The sequence below is a fragment of the Meles meles genome, chromosome Y, assembly GCF_922984935.1.
Source record: "Meles meles chromosome Y, mMelMel3.1 paternal haplotype, whole genome shotgun sequence".
Taxonomy (NCBI): Eukaryota; Metazoa; Chordata; class Mammalia; order Carnivora; family Mustelidae; genus Meles; species Meles meles.
Genome location: NC_060088.1, coordinates 13163641 through 13185734, shown reverse-complemented (window position 1 = coordinate 13185734; position 22094 = coordinate 13163641). Strand labels below are relative to the sequence as shown.

At 53.4% G+C, this 22094-nt stretch overlaps 1 protein-coding gene across 3 annotated transcripts in view; it reads left to right on the top strand.

Annotated features, from left to right (window-relative positions):
* Window positions 1–22094, top strand: part of LOC123935911 (protein Shroom2-like) — a 135108-nt gene that overhangs the window by 49153 nt on the left and 63861 nt on the right. For all 3 annotated transcript variants that reach the window (XM_045996755.1, XM_045996754.1, XM_045996756.1), the window contains exons 2-3: window positions 12690–12841; window positions 21432–21563. In XM_045996755.1, the coding sequence (XP_045852711.1) occupies window positions 12690–12841; window positions 21432–21563 (284 nt within the window). The remainder of the gene's footprint in view (window positions 1–12689; window positions 12842–21431; window positions 21564–22094) is intronic.

Genomic DNA, 22094 nt, shown 5'->3' with positions numbered 1-22094 from the left:
GTCATGGTTGTCCCCTCCTGGGGCGATTCCAAGTCTAGGGAGGGCTCCTGCAGGCGAGCAGTGGGGGGGGGGGCATCACCCCGAAAGAAGCAGTCAGGCCTGCAGGACTTGGGAGTTGACGGAGGCTGACAGACGGCGTGCAGGTGGGCACACCCACAGGGGCCCGGGCAAGCACCGAGTGTGCCGAGTTCCTGCGTGGTGGGGCACAGCACTCCCGACCCCCCACCTGCTGCGCTGGGCCCTGGGCTGCTGTAACAGAGATAGTGCAGGCCGGGCAGCTTATCCGAGAAGTTACTCCTCACAGTTCTGGAGGCCAGAAGTTGGAAATCAAGGTGCGGGCCACTGGGGAGAGCGCTCTGCTGCAGTGCAGACAGCTGTCCTCTCACTGCGTCGAGGGCTGTCAGAGCTCTATGGGGTCTCGTGTTAGAGCAGCCATCCTGTTCTTCGGGGCTCCACCTCCGTGACCTGATGCCGTCCCCCAAAGGCCCCACCTTGCAGGATCCCTCTGGGAATTAGGTGTCCCTGGTGCATTCGGGCAGGATGCAGACCCTCCATGGGAAGATCACAGAGATTTCTTCCAAAAGAAAGCCCTTGCGTTGGCTGAGGTCATCCGTCGTTTCCCAGGAAAGAGACAGAGGCTTGAGGGGCGCTCAGGGTATCCCCGAAGGAAAGGTGAGCTAGTTTGGGCGGTCCTCCTCACTGGCCTGGCCTTGGCCTTATCGGCAGCAGCAAGCGCTGTGTCTTTGAAAAAGCACTAGACTGGGCACGTCCATGAAAAATAAACAGCCGTGTGCTCTGAAAAACAGGGACACTTTGTTCTCGTGTCCAGCAGTTCGTTTTCCTGTTTTGTGATTGCCTGTCAGCCCTTTCAGATGGCTTTTCTGCTTTCAAAAGTGCGAAACACAGTCCTCCCAGCCATGGCTGAGGCGGCGCGGCCAGGCTCCCGCCGTTGGTTTTCGGCCGTGCAGGGAGCTGGGTGAGAGCCGGGGTGGCTTGGTGGGGGGAAGCCTGCCGGCCGTGCTATTGCTCCAAGGGCTTCTGAAATGACCAGGGCTGTGGTGTGGGCTTCTCCTCCTGTTACACTAGGACAAGGGCAGGGCCTTAGGCAAAAACCTTGCAATCTTTGGGGATCGCCTTCCTCCCAGCAAGGTTGCCTGCGGCCTTGGAACAGACACTGGCATAGGGAAGGAGCATAGATCCTGTCGGGGCTGTGTCATCACAGACACGGTGGTCCTGCAGCCAAGGCAGGAGCCTACACTGGGGACCATCGACAGGGTCCCGGGCAGCGCTCAGCGACACACCCAGGACAGTCAGGAGGCTGCGAGGAGGGCATGTGGTCTGGGACTAGAGGAAGTCGGGGCCTTGTGCGGGATGGAGCCAGGCTGTGTGTGTCCATGTCGCTGGCGGGGCTGGGGGTTGTGAATTGCAGGGGACCCGGCCAACGCGCCCGTGGACAAAAAGGACTGTTTTCACTGGGGAGAAAGAACAAAGGCTTCTTAGTGGGGGGTGTGTGATGTTGGGTTGGGACTTATGGCACCTGGAACAACAAGGCCTGTTTTGCATGGTGATGATGGGATTATTGGACATGGTGGTTCCATCTGGCCTGACGGGCCTTCTGCGGGACTGCCAGCGACCACCGAGACCTCTCTGTGCAGGGCTGCCGGCTTCTTGCCGTGCCCAGTGCGTTTTGCGTGGCAGGACACTGAAATGAGATTTGGGAGGGGCTCACTCTGAATGAGAGCAGTAACGGTTTTCTTGGATACTTAATCCTTTCTGCAGAAAGGACTGGGTTTTTTGGGTCCCCTACCAGACATTGAGTCATATCTGGGGACATTTTTAGGTATGACAGTTTGGGGTGCCGGATGCTACCAGCATCTTGTACAAGGGGACCAGGGATGTGGCTGATAAACGTTCTGTGCCCAACACGGCCCCCCAGGCAGAGAATCTTCCAGCCCCAAACATCGGCAGTGCTAAGGTGGAGACATGTGATGAGGCGCACCGTTCGGTTGTCCCGTATTTTACGTTCTTGACATCTGGGTCGTCCCGGGTTTGCGCTGTTACCGATGGCGCAGGCATGGACGTCCTTCTGTGGGTCTCTGGGTGCCGTACAGACACGTGGCTGAGCTACCTAGGCTGGTGCAGCCTGTTGCGCGGGTGGTCGTGTGGACTTGAACAGCCACCTGGTTTGCGGGGCTTGCTGGAGCTGGAAGCAGCCAAGTATCCCCTGAGAGACGGGAGTGTGGACAGAAGGCAGCACGTGCGTACGACGGCATTGAGGAGGGAAGGCCGCCGAGCATCCCGCGCTGTAACACGGATGGACCTGAAGTCCTATGAGCAGACAAGATGACAAACACCGCATGGTTACACTTACACTAGTGTCTGGAGTGATCCGAGTCGTGGAAGAAAGAAAGACTGGTGGTTGCCTGGGACGGGGGAGGAGGGGAATGGAGCGCTGTTCAGATAGAGATTCTAGAAAACGTGGTTCCCGTTTCAGCCAGGAGGACCCATGACTGATGCCTTCGCGACAAACACCAGACTTGGACTTACCGTCTCTGTTCGAAGGGCCACCTGGGGACATCCGTGTTCCTTTCGCTCCGTTGGCTTCATGACAGATCTGCAGCCTTTAAAGCACGAGTCGTTTCTGGAGGCGTTTGGGTCTTACCCTGAGCATTTAACTGCTACGGAAATAAGGCTCTTTTTTAAATGGGGGAAATGTGGCCTGGTTTCTGCCTGATCCACTTAGGCTAAATTTTTGTAAAACACCCCACTTATAATTACAACTTTCTCTACTTCAAAAGTGTTCTGTAAAGCCATGATCGCTAAACAGACAGGAAAGGAAACTTCAAGTTGGGTTTAAAGGAAACGATAACATGTTGGTGAACTGAGCTTCGGGATTTTTTCCCCCCAAACGTCCTCATCAAAGGACTTAGAAACAATTCTACCACCAAAACTAGCGTGGAGCGCTGTAGATGACGCGCTCTCCCGACCGCTTCAGCTTTGCTTCCTGATGGGAAGACCGAGAAGAGGATCCTTTGTCCCTGAACTTGAGAATCCAGAAGCCTAGCCAGCTCGTCCCACCTTGTACACCAACAAATTAGAAGTGAAACAATTTGTGAATATGCTTGTTTAACGCTCTAGAGCTTACAAACTGTTTTGAAAAAAAAATTTTTTTTTAGGTGACAAAACAGACAAAAATAAGTGACTTTCTCTAAATCGGGTAGTTAAGCAGCGGAGGCAAGACTCATACTAGATCTCACACCTCCTTTTTTGTTTGTTTGTTTTTGTAAGATTTTATTTTTTAAGTCCTCTCCATACCCAGTGTTGGGCTCGAACTCACAACCCTGAGATCCAGAGTCATACACTCCACCCACGGAGCTGGCCAGACACCCCTCAGCCCTCCTGTCTTTGAAACTTTCCCTGCCTCCACCACAGTATCATTTTGGTGCTCGGCCCCGGCATGTGTTCATGCACTGACCACCCGGAATTCATCCCGGTCGAGGTAGGGTTCAGAGACAGACCGTGCAGTAAGTAACTTGAGCAGGAAACGCTACCTCTGCAGCGGGGTTCAGCACCCCGGCCAGACGGCGGCCCCACACTGTCTACATCGTCGTGTTGGTTGGGTGAGGTGGAGCCTGCGAGCCCTTGAATGCTATTATCGTGGGGCTCTACTCAGCACGGTTTGTGGGCCCCCAGGGCCAAAGGTGCCTGACGTGCGGTGCAGCATGGGTTTTTGTTTGTCCCCAGGGTGGAAGGTGATTAACTGGTCACGGAGAAGTCCTCCAGTTCCTCAGTGATCACAGCTTCCTGTTCCAGGTGAAGGGGACCTTCAAGAAGGCCCGGCAGGGGCTGCAAGAAGCAGACATTACCCGCAGGACTGAGGAAGGAGGAGCTCAGGGAGCTGCGCGCCCCTCCTCGCCGACCGTGGGGACTGGGGACAGGCGCAGAGCCGCATGGAGCCGGCCCAGGCTGAAGAAGCTCCGCGGAGAGCCGGCCGGGCGGCGACATGCCGAGGCTGTACCTCCTGAGACGGCACTTGGGATGCTGCTGGGGTGGTGAAGGGCAGGTATGGAGCCAAGGCAACAAGTGGGCCGGCGGCCCAGCACTGTTGGAACAGTCACCGACAAAGCCTTGTCTCTCCTCCTGGCTTGTCCCCTCCCTGCCGCCCCGTGGTGTTCAAAAAGCTCCCTGAGTGTTGCTTTGCGGAGTCCATCCCTTTCACAGACAGGCTGTGTCCCCTGCAGCGCAGTGATGAGGCCATGATCAGACGCCGGCCTTGTGCCCTAGACCTTTGCCCAGTCTGGAGGAGGCACGTACCCCCGGTCTGACCCTGCCCCTGCCCCAGGCGGTCACCGAAGCTGGGCTCAGAAGGAAGGCTTCTCTGTTCCCCGTCCAACTGGCCTGCTGGGTGCAAAGCCCCTCCCTGCCCCATGCCCCGCTGAGCGCTCCTCCCTTTTTCTGTCTAGACCTCGGGCTGCTCTGTGCAGCCTCCAGATCTCGTCCGCCTCTTCTGATGGACTTTCCCTTGACGTCTGTGTTGGCCATGTGCCCCCTTTGCACACGGGCTCGTCACCCAGGCCTCTCTTCTTCCGTGCATCTTATCAGCCTGGCTCTGTCTGTTTAGCTGCCGCAGTCCCTCTCTCTCCGGGCCACATTGGACTTTCTCTGTGGCAGGGCCTCGTGGGATGAGCATTCCTGTCCCAGAAGCTGAAAGGAGTGTGTGCACCTCTTCATATTCCTAAAAGCCTTGGACTAAACCCCAGCTTGCTTATCTAGTGTCGGAAGCCTGTGAGGCGGGTTGTGATTTATTTGGTTAGTTTTGGGGGGGGGGGGCATTGTTTTTTCTTTTCTCTGGCTTTTTGATGTTGGTTCTCCTCTATGGAGGAAAAGAGTTTTTGCTGTCACCACTGGGATTCTGTTGGTGGTTTTGATGATCTGTATGTGGACATTTCATTTTGTATGGTTTTTAACATGGATACCACAGATTTAAAAAGATGATGATGTCGTCTGTGGTTCTTTCCTAAACTGTTATTTCGCTGACTTTTCAGCTTAAAACGTGGAGGCAAGTTTTCCTTGAGAAGATATCAACGGCCAGTGTGTTCTGTGTGAATAGTGTGCTCAATCACAGATCGCAGTCGCTCACAATTCACCATTTACTGTCCTGAACGCACATTCAGATTGTCAGGTTTCAAGGCGCGGTGACAGAGTGTGTAGGGAAACTGGACCCGCATGCTTAGGGACCCAGAGAGCCAGGATCAGGGAGTGGTTTTGTTTAGGCGGTGGGGATAGCGGGAACTTCCAGTGTTCGGGAAACGTTAACTATTCCACATGACTCCAAATTGCCATGTTGTGTGCTTTGTACCGGCCCCACGCGTGGAATGTCACACTGACCCCCAGACAGCCAGAGCCTCCCCAAATTCAGTATCCCGCTCTTGTCTGGTTGTACCAGAAAATAACCAGCACATGAGTTCATCTCTTAAAACAAACACCTAACTTGGATGAGGTGGGATTCCCTCTTAAAAATATGCGTAGAGCTGCTGGGAGCCCCTGGGTGCCTCCCTTGGTTGAGCGCCTGACTCGTGGTTTCCGCCCAGGTCGTGATCTCAGGGTCGTGAGCTTGAGCCCCGTGTAGGGGGTCTGTGCTCTACATGGAGCTTGCTCGAGATTCCCTCTTCCTCTCCCTCTGCCCCTTCCCCTGCTTGCATGGGCCCACGTTCTCTCTCCGTCTCCCAAATAAATAAGTCTTCAAGAGAAATATTCCTAGAGCTACTAAAAGGCTTACATTTCTGAAATAGGAATGAAATCTTCTGCATTGTACTGGGAGACAGGGCCCGCCGGTAAAACACAGAGTATGATCTTAGACAGGTCTTCCTCCGTCTCGACTTTTCTGGAGGCCGGGCTCTGCTCAAGCTTTCGTTTCTCTGTTTTCTGCAGGCAGATCTCTATTTCTTGGTTAGCCCCTTCTGCCTGTATTCCCTCATGTTGGCACTTTTTTCTTTGAAGACTTTTTGCTTCATTCCCTCTTCTGCGGGAGCAGGTTGTAGGCGACAACTTGTGGATCTCCTCTGGGCCTCCCTCCCCGCCCATCTGCCTGAGTTGACCTTTCTGTTGGGCATCATCTTGGGCGGTGGAGAGGGTGACAGTCAGGTGCCGAGATGCTGGAGAGAGAGAGCCTTCTGGAAGCTGGGCTGCCTGGCTGGTGGGGCTCTTCCCGCCACAGGGGCCGGTAATGATTACCTGTGAAAGTCTTCACACATCTCGGTGGAAGTTTCCAGTTTTCAGTGGGCTTCTCTATTAGAGAGATACACACTCAGATTATTTCACAACGTGATACTTCTCCTGCGTGAGTCAGCTTTCCTTTCTGCAGCAACTGGGCTCGAGGAGAATGAGTAAAATACTCAAATTAAGCAAACTGATGCAGTAAACTTGGGAATTTTCCTGTCTAATGAAAATCCTTGCTTTGTCATGGAGGGCCTTTTGTCTGGACGGTGAAGCATTCTTGAAAGAACTGATAAAATCGCAGGTGTGATTCATGGCCTTTGAAATAGGATATTGGACTCTGTGCCCTTCTTCTTTCATTTTGCTCTCTGGTCATTGTGATTTTCTGACTCACTGGAGCTCAACACCTCAGCACCACTGGCCTCTTCATTTTGGTCGGTGGCATCATCTCTGACCACACGGTGAGGCCTTCCCTCACGGAATCTGGAGTCCTTGCTCACACTCGTTCTCTGCCCTGTGTTGCTGTGAGTCCTTATTTCTGTCTGGTGCCAAGATGGAGTCAAGGATCTTCTTCCTTGGGGCGCCTGGGTGGCTTAGTAGTGGGTTAAAGCCTCTGCCTTCGGCTCAGATCATGGTCTCAGGGTCCTGGGATCGAGTCCTCCATCAGCCTTTCTGCTCGGCAGGGAGCCTGTTTCTCCCCCTCTGTCTGCCTGCCTCTCTGCCTACTTGTGATCTCTCTGTCAAATAAATAAATAAAATCCTTTAAAAAAAAAATTATCTTCTTCCTTGCCGTTTTGTTCTTGGACAGGAGAAATTCATCTTGCGTCTGCCTGCAGGAGTAATCTTCCAGAAGGATTTGCTTGAATAATGTCACTGCCCTGTTTCCATGCCCTACCTTCTCTGGGCCGCCACCGCCCACAGGGTTGTTATGCCCAAGTTTTCGCGTCTAAGAGACCACCAAGGAGCCAAGCACCGATGCAATTGCACGAGGGTTTATTTGACAAGCTTAAGCTTGGCCCAAGTATTCCCGACGCGGCGGTGTAGGGACTTGGACCCCAAACCAGACCAGATTACAGTCAGAGTTTTTAAAGGCAGAGTAGGGGTGGACTCTGCAGTGGGTGAGGACAAAGGGGGTTATGGATGATGTAAGTCTCTAAGGAATTTTGGAAGGTCCCCTAAGGACCTTGAGGGGCTAGCTGTTGTCTGGGGAAAAGGTTATTCATAATAAAAAATCTTCTTGTGATCCCCTTTAGATGTATATCAGTGGGCCATATGCTTGGGAATGATCGCTGACACTATCTTGGAGGTTTAGAGATAAAGTTTCACATTTCTCCTATCAAGTGTCCTTGTTAGTGAGATTTAGGTTAGGAGAAATTTAACTTTATTTAGGGCTTGAGGAACTGAGTTATTTGCCTCTGGAAATTGTGCTATTGTTAAGATAGCTTCTTTGTTGTAAATCTCTAGGACATTGGTAAACCAAGGGAGACTCCTGCCTTGCAGGATTGTGATCTGTGCAAGTTAACTCTTTGCTTTTCCCCCAGGGCAGCCAGGGGTGGCCTATGAATGTCACACATACTGCCGAGGGGAGGGGAACAGGTGGAGAGGGGGTGCAAGGTGCGAGCTTTTGCTTTGCCAAGACGGCTGTACTTATGCTAAAGCTAAACCTGAGGTGGGATGGCCTTAATTTTCTCGCCTCCACAGGATATTGTCCAGGTTCTGTTTCAAGGTCAAGTTCCTAATCTTCCCCCCTCTTCCCCTATCTTCAAACACGCCCTCATGAAAGCCTCTCATCCTCTCAGGCTGACATTCCTTCGTTGTGCCTAGGCTTCCTGCCTCTGCCCCGTCTCCACGTCAAGACCTCATCGGGGACTGTGCTCCCCCGCTCACGCTTCTCCTTTCAAGCTGTGTCCAGGGCCATTCTGGTGTGTGAAACCTCATTTCCTTCCCCAAGGTGGAGGGAAAGGCAGCCCCTTGCATTCCCGCTGCCGTGGGTGAGGCGCCCCTCAGTCCGCTACTGCACTAGACTCTTTTTTGCCTTTGTGGACCTTCGCTCGTGATCATCTGTGACGCCCCTTCCCCCAGGTCCAGAAACTTTGCTCCAAGAAGGCTCTCGGTAGCTCGTTCTCTCCCTGCCGTTTCCAGCCAGAAAAGTGCCGCAAGAGCAATGAGACATTCTGCACGTCGTGGGACACCACGACGCATGAAACGCACCGTGCGACCATGAAACGCACGTTTCATCTCGAATCCCTTAGAACGAGTCAGGATCATGATCGATTCCCCAGTCCGGCCCCTGCCCCCGTAACATGAGCAGGAGCCTCAGCTCACTTGAAAATATATAGGGCAGCTCTCCTGAGATCTAACTCACACTCTACCCTTTACCCTTCAAAGTGTACAATTGATACACAAATTGTATACAAAATATGCAGTGGATGCAAGTGATTCTTACTGTATTCCCAGAGTTGGTCTAGAAATCTCCATCCCCCTTAGAACATGCCCTGGACCCTTACATCATCCCTGCCCCCCACGGAAGTCCCCCTCCCTCCCAGCCCCAGGTAGCCATGGGTCCCCCACCTGTCTCTATGGATTTGCATATTACAGATGCTTCAGTTAATTCGTGTGAATGAGCGCAGGCAGTCCGTGATCTTCTGCCACCAGCTTGCTACACTTTGCATGAGGTCCACGGGGTGTGGCATGGGGGGCAGGGGGAGTCCACACTTCATGCCTTGTCATGGCCGAATCCCAGCCAGTTGGACCCCACCGCGCTCTCATCATCGCCTCGTCACTCGTTCAGTTGGATTTTAGTTCCAGACCGTGTGCGCGCATATATTCATTTCTGAAAGCCTCCCCGGGGATGGCTAGAATGCCGGTCAGTCACTCAGGGTGTGGCTTCCGTTCTGGACGTGTGCAGAGCGTGGCATGTGGGCGTGCATAGAGGGCACGGAAGAATTTGTCTGCAGACGTGTTGCATGTGTGGTTTGCTGTAAAATGCAGGCAGGCGGCGTCATCCTCTGAGGCGAGCACAGACATCAGGTTTATTCAAGCCTAATGAATCCTAATACCTAATAGCTGTTTCAGGGGTGGTGGGGGAGCACAGAATTGAAGTTTTCACGGCTGCTCTTTGTCTTATAGCTGCTTTCCCAGTAAGCACAGTCAATACCCAAGAGCTTTCTCTTGCTGAAGAAGCCGGCCAGGGGCTAAGAACCCAGCTGCTCTATGTGCCAACCCAGACCTGTGTTTTCTGGGAATCGTGGGTGGAGCGTGGTCAGGACGAGGCGGAAGGGCGCTTTGCAATGCAGTCTTCATTTACAGACGAGAAGTCACAAGATCTTCGTGGCGAGGCCACCGGAGACTACCGTGCTTCAGAGAGTCCCACGGAACTGCTTCCTAGGAGGGTTCGTGGGGGTGAGACCGAGAAACCCACCACGTGGTAGCCGAGCCAGACCCCGGTACCTGTCCCTCCTTGGACCCTGCAGGGCGTTCATCATAGTGGTTTTGCCTCCAGACTTTCTCGTAACACTCGGATTCGGAGCAGTCCCTGTAGGGAGGGCACTTCGGGTCGCTCCTCCAGCGGGTCAGAGACCTTGTTCGAGACTCAGGGTGGGGTGATGATGCTAAGAGTACGGAACACAAAACAACCGTTTTCACCACTTTTAAGTGTGTGACTCCGTGATGTTGACGACATTCGTATACCACGACCCTTAAGCATCGTTGGGACTTTTTCATCTTCCCGCCAAACCATGACTCCCAGTGCCCTAGCCCCTACGGACCTTTGCACTGTGTGCTGTCTCTGTGAACTGGCCTCTTCTGGGTCCCTCTGAGCGGGCTCACGCAGCGCCTTTCTGTGGTGGCGTGTTTCACGGCGCGTCATGTCCTCGAGGCCCATCCGTGTGGTAGCACGTGTCGGGACGTCCTTCCTTTTTAAGGCTCACCGACCTTCCCTCGTGTGGTTGGACCACATTTTCATTACGCATTCACTTCCTCATGCACCCTCGAGTGGTTTCCACTTGGAGTGCCTAAGTGTTGAAAGGGAAAGACAAAATTGTGTCCTGACAATCGGGGACAGAATGAATTGTACGTTGTAAATGTGCATTTCTGAAAACCACTCAAAATACTGGCCACGATGCCTGGGAGGCTCACTCTGTGAAAGATCTGCCTTCGGCTCGGGTGGTGATCTCAGCGTCCTGGGATCGAGCCTTACATCAGGTTCTCTGCTCAGAGAAAAGTCTGCTCCCACCCCCCACCCCCTTGCTGCATGCTCTCTCTTTCTCTCAAATAAAAGCTTTTTAAAAATTGCAAAAGCTCAGCCTCTACCCTGGACCCGCTGAATCCGATCTGCATTTTCAACCCTGGGAGATGCGTCTGCACATTATAGTTTGAGAAGTGTTGGTCTCTGAAGCCTGGAAAGGTCTTCCAGGCAGGAACCCCATCTTGCAAGACCTTCCCCCAACCCCTGCCCCACCCCATCTAGCCCGGTTGCTTGTGTGGAGGTCTTACTCTCTAGATCGTTAGTAGAAGAATAAATACTGAGTCTGAACTCACCAACGAGATGGCCTTTCTGCATTCACCCCACCAAAGCATGTAGCTGCTAGTGTTTAGGCACCAGTTAGTACGGACAGACCCAAGTGACTCTCGGAATGCCTTCTCTTCATATTCTAGATGTTCCCTTACCCGTCACATGCCTGGTGCTTGGCAGGCAGGGTGGGAGCAGATGAAAGGGATCTAGGCACTACTTGAACAGTGTGAGCCCGCGGGTCCCAGTGTGGGGGACCGGTGCTGCTGGCCCAGGTAGGGACCCCAGCTGGTAAGCGCCCCCTGAGGGGTCCCCCCACTAGGACTCTGGCGGTGCTGGTGGCAGTGGCTCCCGGGACGCTCACTCTTCCTCCTGTATCTCCTCCCCTTTGACATGGCCCCTTTTCTGCCAAAGTTCTAATTACTTAGGATCCAGGGTTTCCTTCCATGTACTTCTGTCCATGGTTCTGTCTCTGTCTAAGCAATGTCCTTCAGTCTCCCCACCCCTCCCATCCTTAAATACCTTCTGCTGGGAGTCTCTCCATGTGTGCGCCCCCTGTCCCTGGGAGCCCTCCTCCCGCCACCAGCTGCCCGCTGCACCCTGCACCTGGATGGCCCCTTGGCGTCTCCCAGGGGACGTGTCAAAACCCAGGCTCTCCACTGCGTATAACCTGTGCCTTGCCCGTACACGGCTGGGGCTGTAATCGTGGATGGGTGGAAACTTCCTTACAATCTGTGACTACCTTGGGATAACATCGTCTAGACTCTTGAAACCAGTTACTAACAAAAATATGAAGCAGCCTGGTGAACAGTAGCCATTTAATTTTGTTTGTGGTGTTGACTTGGAACGAGTAATTGCTTGGTGAACTGAAGGGTTCTGCTGACCTTGCATGCAGGTGGAGGTTTTAGGAAAATGCCGTGCACTTGCAGAAATGAGGCATTGTGGGTCGCCGTACCTGGCAGTTCAGCTGCACAGGGAAAATGCTCTGCTCCAGCACATGCAGAGGCTGTGGAAATAAGTCTTAGCTTAGGCGCGGCCAGCAGTCGACCAGTGAGCTGTCAGGCTGTACACAGATAGGCTCGCAACCATGAACTGTCTTCACTAGTTTTCCTAGCAGTTGTAAAGAGAATAGTTTTTTGGTCTAAAGCCGGGGTTGGAGGGGTGGGAGGTTGGGGGAACAGGTGGTGGGTAATAGGGAGGGCACATATTGCATGGAGCACTGGGTGTTGTGCAAAAACAATGAATACTGTTACGCTGAACAAATAAATAAATAAATTAGAAATAAAGCTGGGGTTGGCAAACTTCTCTTTTTTTTAACAAGCCAAGTAGTAAATACTTTAGACTTTGTGGGCCAAAACACTCAATTCTGTCCTGTCACAGTATGTAAACAAGTGGGTGTGGTGGTATTCCAGTAAAATTTTATTTACTGGGGAAAAAAAGGCAACTGGCTGGGTTTAGCTCATGGGTCCTAGTTTGCCAAGTGCTAGTACAAAAGGTGGGCTGGGTTCGTTGTTGCTGAGTTGATGATTACTGCATAGGAAAGGCTAGGATTGGAGTGCCTGGGTGGCTCATTCGTTACGTCTGCTTTTGGCTCAGGTCATGAGCCTAAGGGTCCTGGGATCAAGTCCCCACATCAGGCTCCCTGCTCAGCGGGAAGCTTGCTTCTCCCTCTTGCTCTGCCTGTTGCTCCCCCTGCTTGTGCTCATTCTTTCTGTCAAATAAATAAAATCTTTAAAAAAAAAAAAAAGGAAAATAAAATAAATCCTATTTCTCAGGATTAAAGTTCTCAAATGGGCAACATTGAACCTTTGCGTGAGTCACTACATGTTCATACATACATGTTTAGCATGGAGTCATGCAGAGCATGACATGATCTCATGAGGACTGTAATCAATGGCTACGTCTTAGCAGGGCGCTCGGTTTGCACATTTGGAAGCTCACGAGACACGCTTCTCTGCCGTAGATCGAAGAAGGAAGTAACGTGGCGGTGGTGGAGAAGCTGCTGGCGGGGGACGAGATCGTCGGCATCAATGACATCGCTCTCTCCGGCTTTAGACAGGAGGCAATTTGCCTGGTGAAGGGCTCTCATAAAACCCTGAAGCTCGTAGTGAAAAGGTAAGACCTGCACCTCGTGCCATCTTTATAGACAGAAGTGGATGAAGGAGCGGCCTGTGCAGCCGGCCTGGCCAACGGTATCCTGGCACACAGTCCCAGCTTGGGCTTGAGTTGCGCGGGCGTGCGTGCGTGTATGTGTGTGTGTGTATACCTAGAATTACATCTCTTGGCCAAGGATGAACCCAGCGTCAGAATCTCAAAAGATGCCCTCTTGTATTCCTAGGGATTGTTCATCTGATTTATGAAGTGAATTTTGAAGGCTTTTATCTTTTCTTCCACAATATGTAGAGCAGCAGAACGCCACGCCTGTGTTCCCAACGAAGTGTTGTTCCTGTCATTTCCACAAGGTGGCAGGCTGCTGCGTTTCGTTTTTTATGCTAAAATAAAGCCTGACCGCACACAGAGGGAGTTGCCAGCGCTGGGCTGAGGTCTGGGGTGAGCAAGTTGCCTGTTCCTACAAATCAGATCACGATGGAAGTTTGCAGGACTTGAAGAGGGTGGAAAAGCAGGGTGCCTGGGGGGCTCAGTCGTTAAGCCTCTGCCTTTGGCTCAGGTCATGATCCAGTGTCTTGGGTTCGAGCCCCGCGTCAGGCTGCCTGCTCCCCAGGAGGCATGCTTGTCCTTATCCCATTCCCTCTGCTTGTGTTCCCTCTCTCGCTGTGTCTCTCTCTGTCAAATACATAAAATCTTAAAAAAAATAAAAATAATAAAAATAATTTCCCTGAAATGGGTAACATGTATTCTTATCTAAAATTAAATCTATGCCTAAGGGGCGCCTGGGTGGCTCAGTGGGTTAAGCTGCTGCCTTCGGCTCTGCTCATGATCCCAGGGTCCTGGGATCGAGTCACACGCATCGGGCTCTCTGCTCAGCAGGCTCCCTGCTGAGCAGAGAGCCTGCTTCCCTCTCTCTCTCTGCCTGCCTCTCTATCTACTTGTGATCTCTCTCTGTCAAATAAATAAATAAATCTTTAAAAAAAAAAAAAAAGCCCTCAGTTCTTTGGGGCGCCTGGGTGGCTCAGTGGATTAAGCCACTGCCTTCGGCTCAAGTCATGATCTCAGGGTCCTGGGATCGAGTCCCGCATCGGGCTCTCTGCTCCGCAGGGAGCCTGCTTCCTCCTCTCTCTCTGCCTGCTTCTCTGCCTACTTGTGATCTCTTTCTCTGTCAAATAAATAAATAAAAAATCTTAAAAAAATAATAATAATAAATAAATAAATAAATCTATGCCTAAATCGCACCATTCTCCTCTTTGTCCATCCACGAGCAGCCGCCAGTCACGCATCTGTCCCACATATCCATTAGCCTTGTCTAGGTTTGATAGCGCTCCAAAAGAGATTGTGTGCTATTCAAAAAAAAAAAAGGAAAAAAAAGTGGCCAGTTTATAAAAAGGCGCCCTGTAAATTATTCCTAGACCAAACCCCAAATACGCAAGTGCCCTGTGTCGCCCTCCCCAGGAGTGTGGCCGAATAACCAGTGAGCTTGTCTGACCTTTGTTTGACTTCATTCTGCTACTACCTGCCGCTTCCCCAGGTGCCCTGAGAAAGGGCGGCATTTGTGATAAAGACCGAGAGTGGCCAGCGCGGGTTTGGTGCTTCTGGGAGGTTACGGGAACGGGAGTATGAACCTCCATGTCAAATCCTGACCCAGAGTTTTAGGGGGTTTTTTGTTTTGTTTTTGTGTTAAGCAGGGTCCACACACACATGGAGCCCAACGTGGGGCTTGAACTCAGGACCCGGAGCTCAAGACTCTGACGCTGAACCAATGGAGCCATCCAGGCTTTTTTTTTTTAAAGACTTAACTTATTTATTTTTGTGGGACAGACAGGGGGAGAGGGCAAGCGGCGTCCCAAGCGGACTTGGAGCCCGACGTGGGGCTTGATGCCACAGCCCCAGGACCACGACCTGAGCCAAAACCGCGAATCGGACGCCCAGGCGACCACAGCCCCCGGATGCCCCGCTGCTGGCTCTCTTTTCCTCCTCGGTTGGCTTTATTTCAGTGTGTGAGGCGATCAGGGGACCTGGCAGCCAGGAAGGCATTGCCGTGGGCCGGTGGGACAAAGCGGCGCATCCTGTTTCAGGGCATGGGTGGCGTCATTGGCAGCCGGGGCTGGGGAGATGACGCGTCAGAGCCGGAGCTGTCCGCAGATCTCTATCTGCATCCCTGGTGAAGTTTCTTTCCCAGACAGACGGGAGCGAGCGCTTCCCTTCTGCACGAGGGGTATCGGCTGCGAACAAAGGGCTGCAAGTGGGATCCCCAGGGGGTGCACACATGTCCCTGTGCGTGGGGCCCAGGTGGTGTGCGCCGCCTGTCAGTCGTGGAGGCGTGACGGGGGCACGGGCCCGGGGCGGGGGTGGGGGAGCAGATGGACTGCAGGACCCTGAGGAGAGCCCGAGCTGATGGCCTTGCCTGGTCCTTCCCTCCCAGGTCCTCTGTGGTCCTACTCCTACTTGGCCCAGAAGTGCTGCTCGCAGGAAGGTGCCGCGAACCATTTCTGATGTGTGTCCGCAGGCTTGTCATCTGCCCAGGGCCCACGCTGCAAGGGCTGACCAGGGCTCTGCCGTGGGTCCCCTGCGGGCGTCTGCACAGACAGCCCCGGGCACTCTTGCTGGGCAGCACCAGGGACTTAAGCAAATTTGCTTGGGGAAGGTGAAGTGAGACCAGAAACTGGGTCACAGGTGGCGTTTCCCTGATCCCCGTAGCCGAGGTGACAGGCCTTCCCCATGGGAGAGGTGTGCGGCTCTGCCTGGCGCACGCCACGTGTCGGAGAAGGCAAGCATTTTGCTCAGAGCGGGGGGCTGTTGCCGTGTAATGATTAGATAAAGCGTGGGCTGCAAGGTGGGCATGACGAGTGCCGGGATAGTCCTCCATCCTTCTCGCTTTCCAGGTCAGCTCCTTACAAGCTTGGATAACCTCCAGTAGCCTGCAGAACGTTTCTTTTCAATGTCATGCCGTTTGTTATTTTAGAAAGCTTGCAATCGCCCTTTTGGCTTTTCTTTCCAATCCTTATGGTAATCCTAGTTTTGCTTGCAACAGAGTCCAGCTGCCTGCCTCATCGTTAACCCAGCCCTCAGCCAAGACTCAGCACTGTCGTGAGCATTTTGAGCAGGGCCGAGGTATCGATAGGGTTTTGTGGACTCTTCTGCCTCTTAACTGGCAGCCTGACGCTGGCTGTGACTCTGACTACGTCCACTAACCTTGCACTAAGCTTGCACTAAGCTTGCGTCCGGGAGCAGACAAACGCCCAGGGGAGCGGTTCTCTGCGGGCGGTTGTACGGGTTGGCCGGGCTGTGGAATGGCTACATACATGAAGAAAGGGGGTTCCAGATCTCGTGTGTGCAGCCATGCTGGCCGTGAGCAAATTTCTTGCAACATGCGTTGTTCTCTGGAAGTCGCTCAGTTGCAGCGAATCTCACAGTGAGCCTGTGTTGTGCCGGCTCCCTCTGCTCCTGGCTGCTTGGAGCTGTCCTGGAGCAGGTGGCTCTGTGCGTGGCCCTGACGTGGAGTAGCACAGATGTTCTGGAAGCAGCTTCCTGCAGCCATGCGGCGGGAGCACGGGGATGGCCAGCGTGTCCGCAGGTGTGTCCTCCCTTCCCCTCCTGAGAGCTCTTCCTGGGACGGAACCTCTGTGTGTGTGTGTCTCTGTGTGTGTGTTTGTATGTTGTTGCAGGCTGGGGGCCTTAGTGGGGGTGTTGGCGGGGGTCTGTGGAACCTCGTGCTCTCAGAGGCCAGTCTCCGAAGGCTGAGCCAGGGCTGAGCCGCCAGTCTGGTCCCACGTCAGCTGTACCAGAGCCTCCTCAGGAGATGGCACCCAAAGGAGTGCAGGGAGAGGTAGCCAGAGGCAGAGAGCGCAGGAACCGAGCCCGCATCTGAACGTGCCAGGAAGGCGAGCACAAACACATCAGCCCGCCCGGGTCTGTGCCCAGCTGATGCCCATGCTGCTGGCCCTGGGATACACGCCACACGACAGCTTGGCTGGACGCCTGGGAATGTGGGGGCTTGGGCTTCCTTCTGTGGCCACTGGGAGCCGTTGAAGGTTCTGGAGTGAGAGCAAGAGCTGTCCAGAGCAGAGCTGCCGAGTTGCAGTGATCTGGCAGGAGCTAGATAGACCAGCAGAGGGAGGGGCTAGTCAGGACATGGCCTTCCCTAGGCTTGGCAGAGACAGGAAGCGGCAGGGTCAGAGCAAGGTCGCTTTCGTGTTTGTAGAGTGGTGCTTTTTCTTTGTTTCTTTTGGGAGGAGTAAGAAGGATGCCAGCACTCCTCCTCTAGCAGAGACCTCTCACCCCCCACCGGCACCTCCTGTGCTGGCCTGGACCCGCTCCCCTCCTTGAATTTTGAATTCCGGGGGCTGTCTGCATAGGGCTGGTCCCGTGCACTCAGGGGCTCCCTGAGGACCACCTGCAGCACTGTCCAGCTCACCCTTTCTCTGGAATCTAGGTCTTTCCCAGTCCAGGCCCCCTGATGCTTTTCTGTGAGATGCTTCCACGCAGCGCTGTTGACTTTTCCCCCCCCCAGGAGCCTTCCTCGAGCCCAGTGTTGCCTGGAAGCCCTCATGCCCCATGCATGGGCCCATCACAGTGTGCACCCAGAGCCAGGGCCCCTGGCCTCCCCGCCGATGGGTCTGGTCCCGTCAGGCTGATGGAGCTCGTGGTGACTAGGCGCAGACTGTGTTTGTCTTGTGGGGCAGTGCCTGGTGGCTGCTCGTATGGAAGTAACCCAGCACTCACGGGACTTTTCTTTTTGGGTGGGGGGCGGGTATTGTGCTTTATGGCAATGCTGAACATTTTATTGAAGCATTTATTTTAATATTTCCTTTTTTCTAAAGGATTTCTGATGTCTAGATTTGTTCTTAATTTTCAGTGATAGCCTAGCATTTTTCATATCTGTGATCTAAATCCTGTCCTTCCAACACCCCTCAGAGACTACCTAGCATATAAAATCATTTTAAAACTTAACATAAATTTTGATTAATCTTGCTGTGTAATTTGTGGGAAAGGCATTAGGGGAACCGTCATTAGGGTGAATAATTTTATCTGGAGTACCAAAAAATATTCATGTCAGTACTGTGGCTTTTCAGTATGTAGATGAGAGGACTATTAAGCACTGAAGAGAGATTACGTTTTGGAAGAGGGACAGCGGCATGGGGGAGTGCACAGAAGCCGGCAGGCTGCAGAAGGAACGGACCTGCTGTCTGCAGGATTCTCCAGGTCGTCTAGAAGGAGATGGGGCAGAATGCACACACGGCGCCTGTGGTCTTCTGTAGGTCGTGGCCCACTTTCCTCTTGTCTTAGTGGCTTCTTCATTTTTAAATGTTCCATATTTTCTTTTCTTTAAGATTTATTTATTTGAGATAGAGCAAGAGACAGAGAGAGCACAAGCAGGGGGCTGAGGCAGAGAGAGAAGCAAACTCCCCGCTGAGCAGGGAGCCCAACGCGGGGCTCAATCTCAGGACCCCAGGATCATGACCTGAACCGAAGGCAGACTCTTCACCGACTAAGCCCCCCAAGGCACCCCATGTTCCATGTTTTCTACAGTAAGTGTGCACTGTATGGATTACAAATGTCAGTAGCCCTTTGAATAGAAAGGATTTCTTCCATGTACACTGGGATGACCGTAGTCCGGGGTCCCTGTGGACTGAACCCCATTTCTGGTAGTCCTGGGATTGTGGGGCCCCATGCACAGTGTATGGCGTTGTTCGTCTTTGTCTGGGGCACCCCTGCCCACGCCACCCTGCACAGAAGCAGGACCCGGAGTGCCGCTGGGACAGGCTCCACAGGCCTTCGTGGCTCTGGTGAGCTGCATGCCCGCCTGCCCCTCCTGGCTCGTTCCAAGGCCAGAACTGTCCCTGCCACACAGCCGTCCCGACGACAGTCCACGTCCAGTGTGAGGGAGTGATCCCCGGGTGGCTCAGTGTGTGCCCGCGGTGCACTTACTCGGTGCTCGCGGCTCTGCTCGGGGGCCAGGGTGGGACAGCCAGGAACCGGAGGTGGTGGGGTGGTTTCAGCGGGGTGCTCGGGCTGGGGCGTTGTGCTCCTCTGTCCTGCCATCTCGTGTGGCCTGTGTACTCGCGGCCCCATCATCTCGAGCAACTGGATGATTTAAAGCCACCTGAGGGGCACCGGGGTGGCTTGCTCTGTCGGCGAAGCATCCGCCTTCGGCTCAGGTCATGATCTCAGGGTCCTGGGATGGAGTCCGGTGCCAGGGAGCCTGCTCAGCGGGGAGCCTGCTTGTGCTTGCTCACTCCTCTCTGTCAAATAAAGAAGTAAAATCTTTTAAAAATAAACAAATAAGTAAATAAATAAAGCCACCTGAGTGTGTGTCTGTGTGAAAAGAAACCCCATGATCCAGCGAAAAGGAGGATCTTAAATCTGCTTGCAGTTCTGTTGCCCCTGGGTCTGGTTGAAGCGGCGCAGTGACTGTGTGTGCACACTGGGTGGCGCCAGAGCGCTCGGTCCCCAGAGCCTGCCTGTCCGGCATCCGCCCAGGATTGGGATGGATGCACACGCGGGTGCCCAAGATCCTCCCCTCTCTTATCAACACGGATCCCGCCAGGAGCCAGGAGAGGGGCTGACAAGCAGGAAGGAGCTGGAACCTTGCTAAATACGTTCATTATGCTCTAAGAAGTTCAGAAGACCTGCTGCAAGCGCCTGTGTTTTAGGAAAACATCACTGTGCCCAGATCCGTGAGATTCTTGTTTATAGCTGATAGGTGTAACCTCCTCACTGTGCTATCACTTGTTCTTTTTATTTTTTTAAAAGATTTTATTTGTTTGACAGAGAGATCTCAAATAGACAGAGCAGCAGGTGGGGGGACGGGGGGGGGGGAGCAGGCTCCCCGCTGAGCAGAGAGCCTGATGCGGGGCTCAATCCCAGGATCCTAAGATCGTGACCTGAGCCGAAGGCAGAGTCTTAACCCATTGAGCCACCCAGGCTTCCAAAAAACTTTTTTTAAAAAAGAGCAAATGAGGGGCGCCCGGCAGAGAGCCTACTTCCCTTCCTCTCTCTCTGCCTGCCTCTCTGCCTGCTTGTGATCTCTGTCTGTCAAATAAATAAATAAAATCTTTTTTAAAAAAAATTTTAACATTTTATTTGCACGTGAGAGAGAACAAGCATGAGCAGGGGGAAGGGGCAGAGGCAGAGGGAGAAGCAGGCTCCCCGGTCAACGAGGAGCCCATTGCAGGACTTGATCCCAGGACCCTGAGAATCGTGACCTGAGCTGAAGGCAGATGCTTAGCCACCCAGGCGCCGCTGTTCCTTTTTTTTTAAGCCCTTAATTCATACTACAACTGTTGACTATGTCTTCTTGAAATACATTTGCATCTGTGTGGATTATCTTTTTTAAAAGGAGGAAACATGCTTACGCTTGGAAAGTTGCTACCTCAATAAGCCAGCCTGTACCCCAGTCTTGCCAGTTGCAGGGTTGGAAGATGTTGCCAGAAAGCACAAGGCATTTTCCTTTCCTAGCCTCCTTTTTTTATTTGTTTCCCTTTGCCTGCACTCTCCGTCTAGTTTCTTTCCTTCATTAGTTAACTATAAAAGAAGATGAAAGAAATTGTGGATAAGATAGCACAAAAAAAGACATCTGAAAACGAAATTCACATGGCCAGAATCTTTCTTACGAGGATTCTGAGGAACTCTATGAGGTACAGTTTGGTTTTCAGTCCCTTTACTTCTGCGGTGTGATGAATTTGTCTCTTCTGTGGTTTTGTTCACGGGGAAACTCCTGAAGTCAACACATTCCACATGTCTGTAACCAGCGAGGCACAGTTTGAGGTCTCTCTGTGTTCTTGAAGGGGAGGTAGGCTGTCCAGAGTGAGCAAGTTCTGTCGCACATGGGAGAAGCGGAGAGTGGGAGCAGCAGGCCGGTGGGCGCCTGCTCACACCGCAGCCTTCTCTCGGAGGCTGTCAGGTTTCCACGGCAGCCCTGCGGACTTCCGGCTGCGGTTCCCTTCCCACGCCCAGGCAGTGCAGCCAAAACACCAGTGCGCCCGCCACAGGGCAGTGGGGACCACGGGGTGGGAGCCCAGGCAGGGTGGGCTGCAGCCTGTGGGTCGAGGACCTCACGTTCCTGGAATGGGGACCCTTAACCGACTTTGCACGTGCTCTGAGGGGCCCAGGGGAGTGAACACACGTCTGCGGGTCTCCGTTCACGTCAGTGTCTGTGTTTCCTGAGTTAAGTGAGTAAGTCATGGCGGCCTAAACTCCATGCGACCTGGCGGAGCTGGGCACTCTGGAGCTTTTCTCCGGCACGGTCGAGGGTTGTGCGTGTGGCAGTGCGAGAACAGAGACGGAAGTCTGTCTGTGGTTGTGCTGATGGCCCAGGGGACAGCAAGATTGATTTACTACTGTGAATAGATGTTGGAGAATAAGGGTTAATTCACATTCGGAAGCTTGAGATTGTCTTTGCGTTAGCGTGAGTTCTGTATTAAGAAACATTTCACACCCCGTGTTCATGTCCAGATCCAGCGGGAAGCACCTAGAAGCGATGCTCTGAACCGTGCGGAAGTCACTGTGACTTCTTTCCACGTCGCGCTTCTGTCTTGGCACGGAGGTGTCCTTTGTTCAGAGTCCCTGAGCCGTCTGCATTCTTTTTCAGGAAGAACGAGGTGAGCTGGAGGCCTCACTCCTGGCATGCTACCAAGTTCTCCGACAGCCACCCCGAGACGTCAGCATCGCCGTTCCCCCCCACCAGCGCCTGCCCTTCTTGGCACAGCCGACACCACACCAGGTAGGCACGCGTTTCCCACCGGGATGGGCGGTGTCCGTCGCTTCCCAGCCCTGCCACGAGAGCACCTCTGTTCACTTCAGAACAGTTTTGTTTTTCTGATGAGGAAAAGCCACGAGCACACCATGACGGGTAAAACTTCCCAAATTTTTCAGAGGAGGGACGTGTCCAGCCTTTGGGAACAAAAACTGAAATATCAGGAGCAAGGATGAGTACGTGTGTTTCTCCTTCCGGTGCTCAGTCCGTCGGCAGCCTGGGAGCTGGGCTTCTTGGCTGAACTCCTTGGGGCCGGCTGCCGACCTGACTGGGACAGCCACCATGCCACCCACTTGCCCTCAGCCACCGCCATTCTTTTGAGATTTTTGTGCCTAGATTGGAAGACAGGCGCTACCTACGGGTTCGGCAAGTGTAGTTCACAGAGGCTCCCAGACAGTCCTGGGAAGCATCAGCACCCTGTCCCCAACGCCCAGGCTCTCCTGTGGCTGGGGATAGAGGAAACCAGGGCTTCACGGCCCACACGCCAGGCTGGCAGCC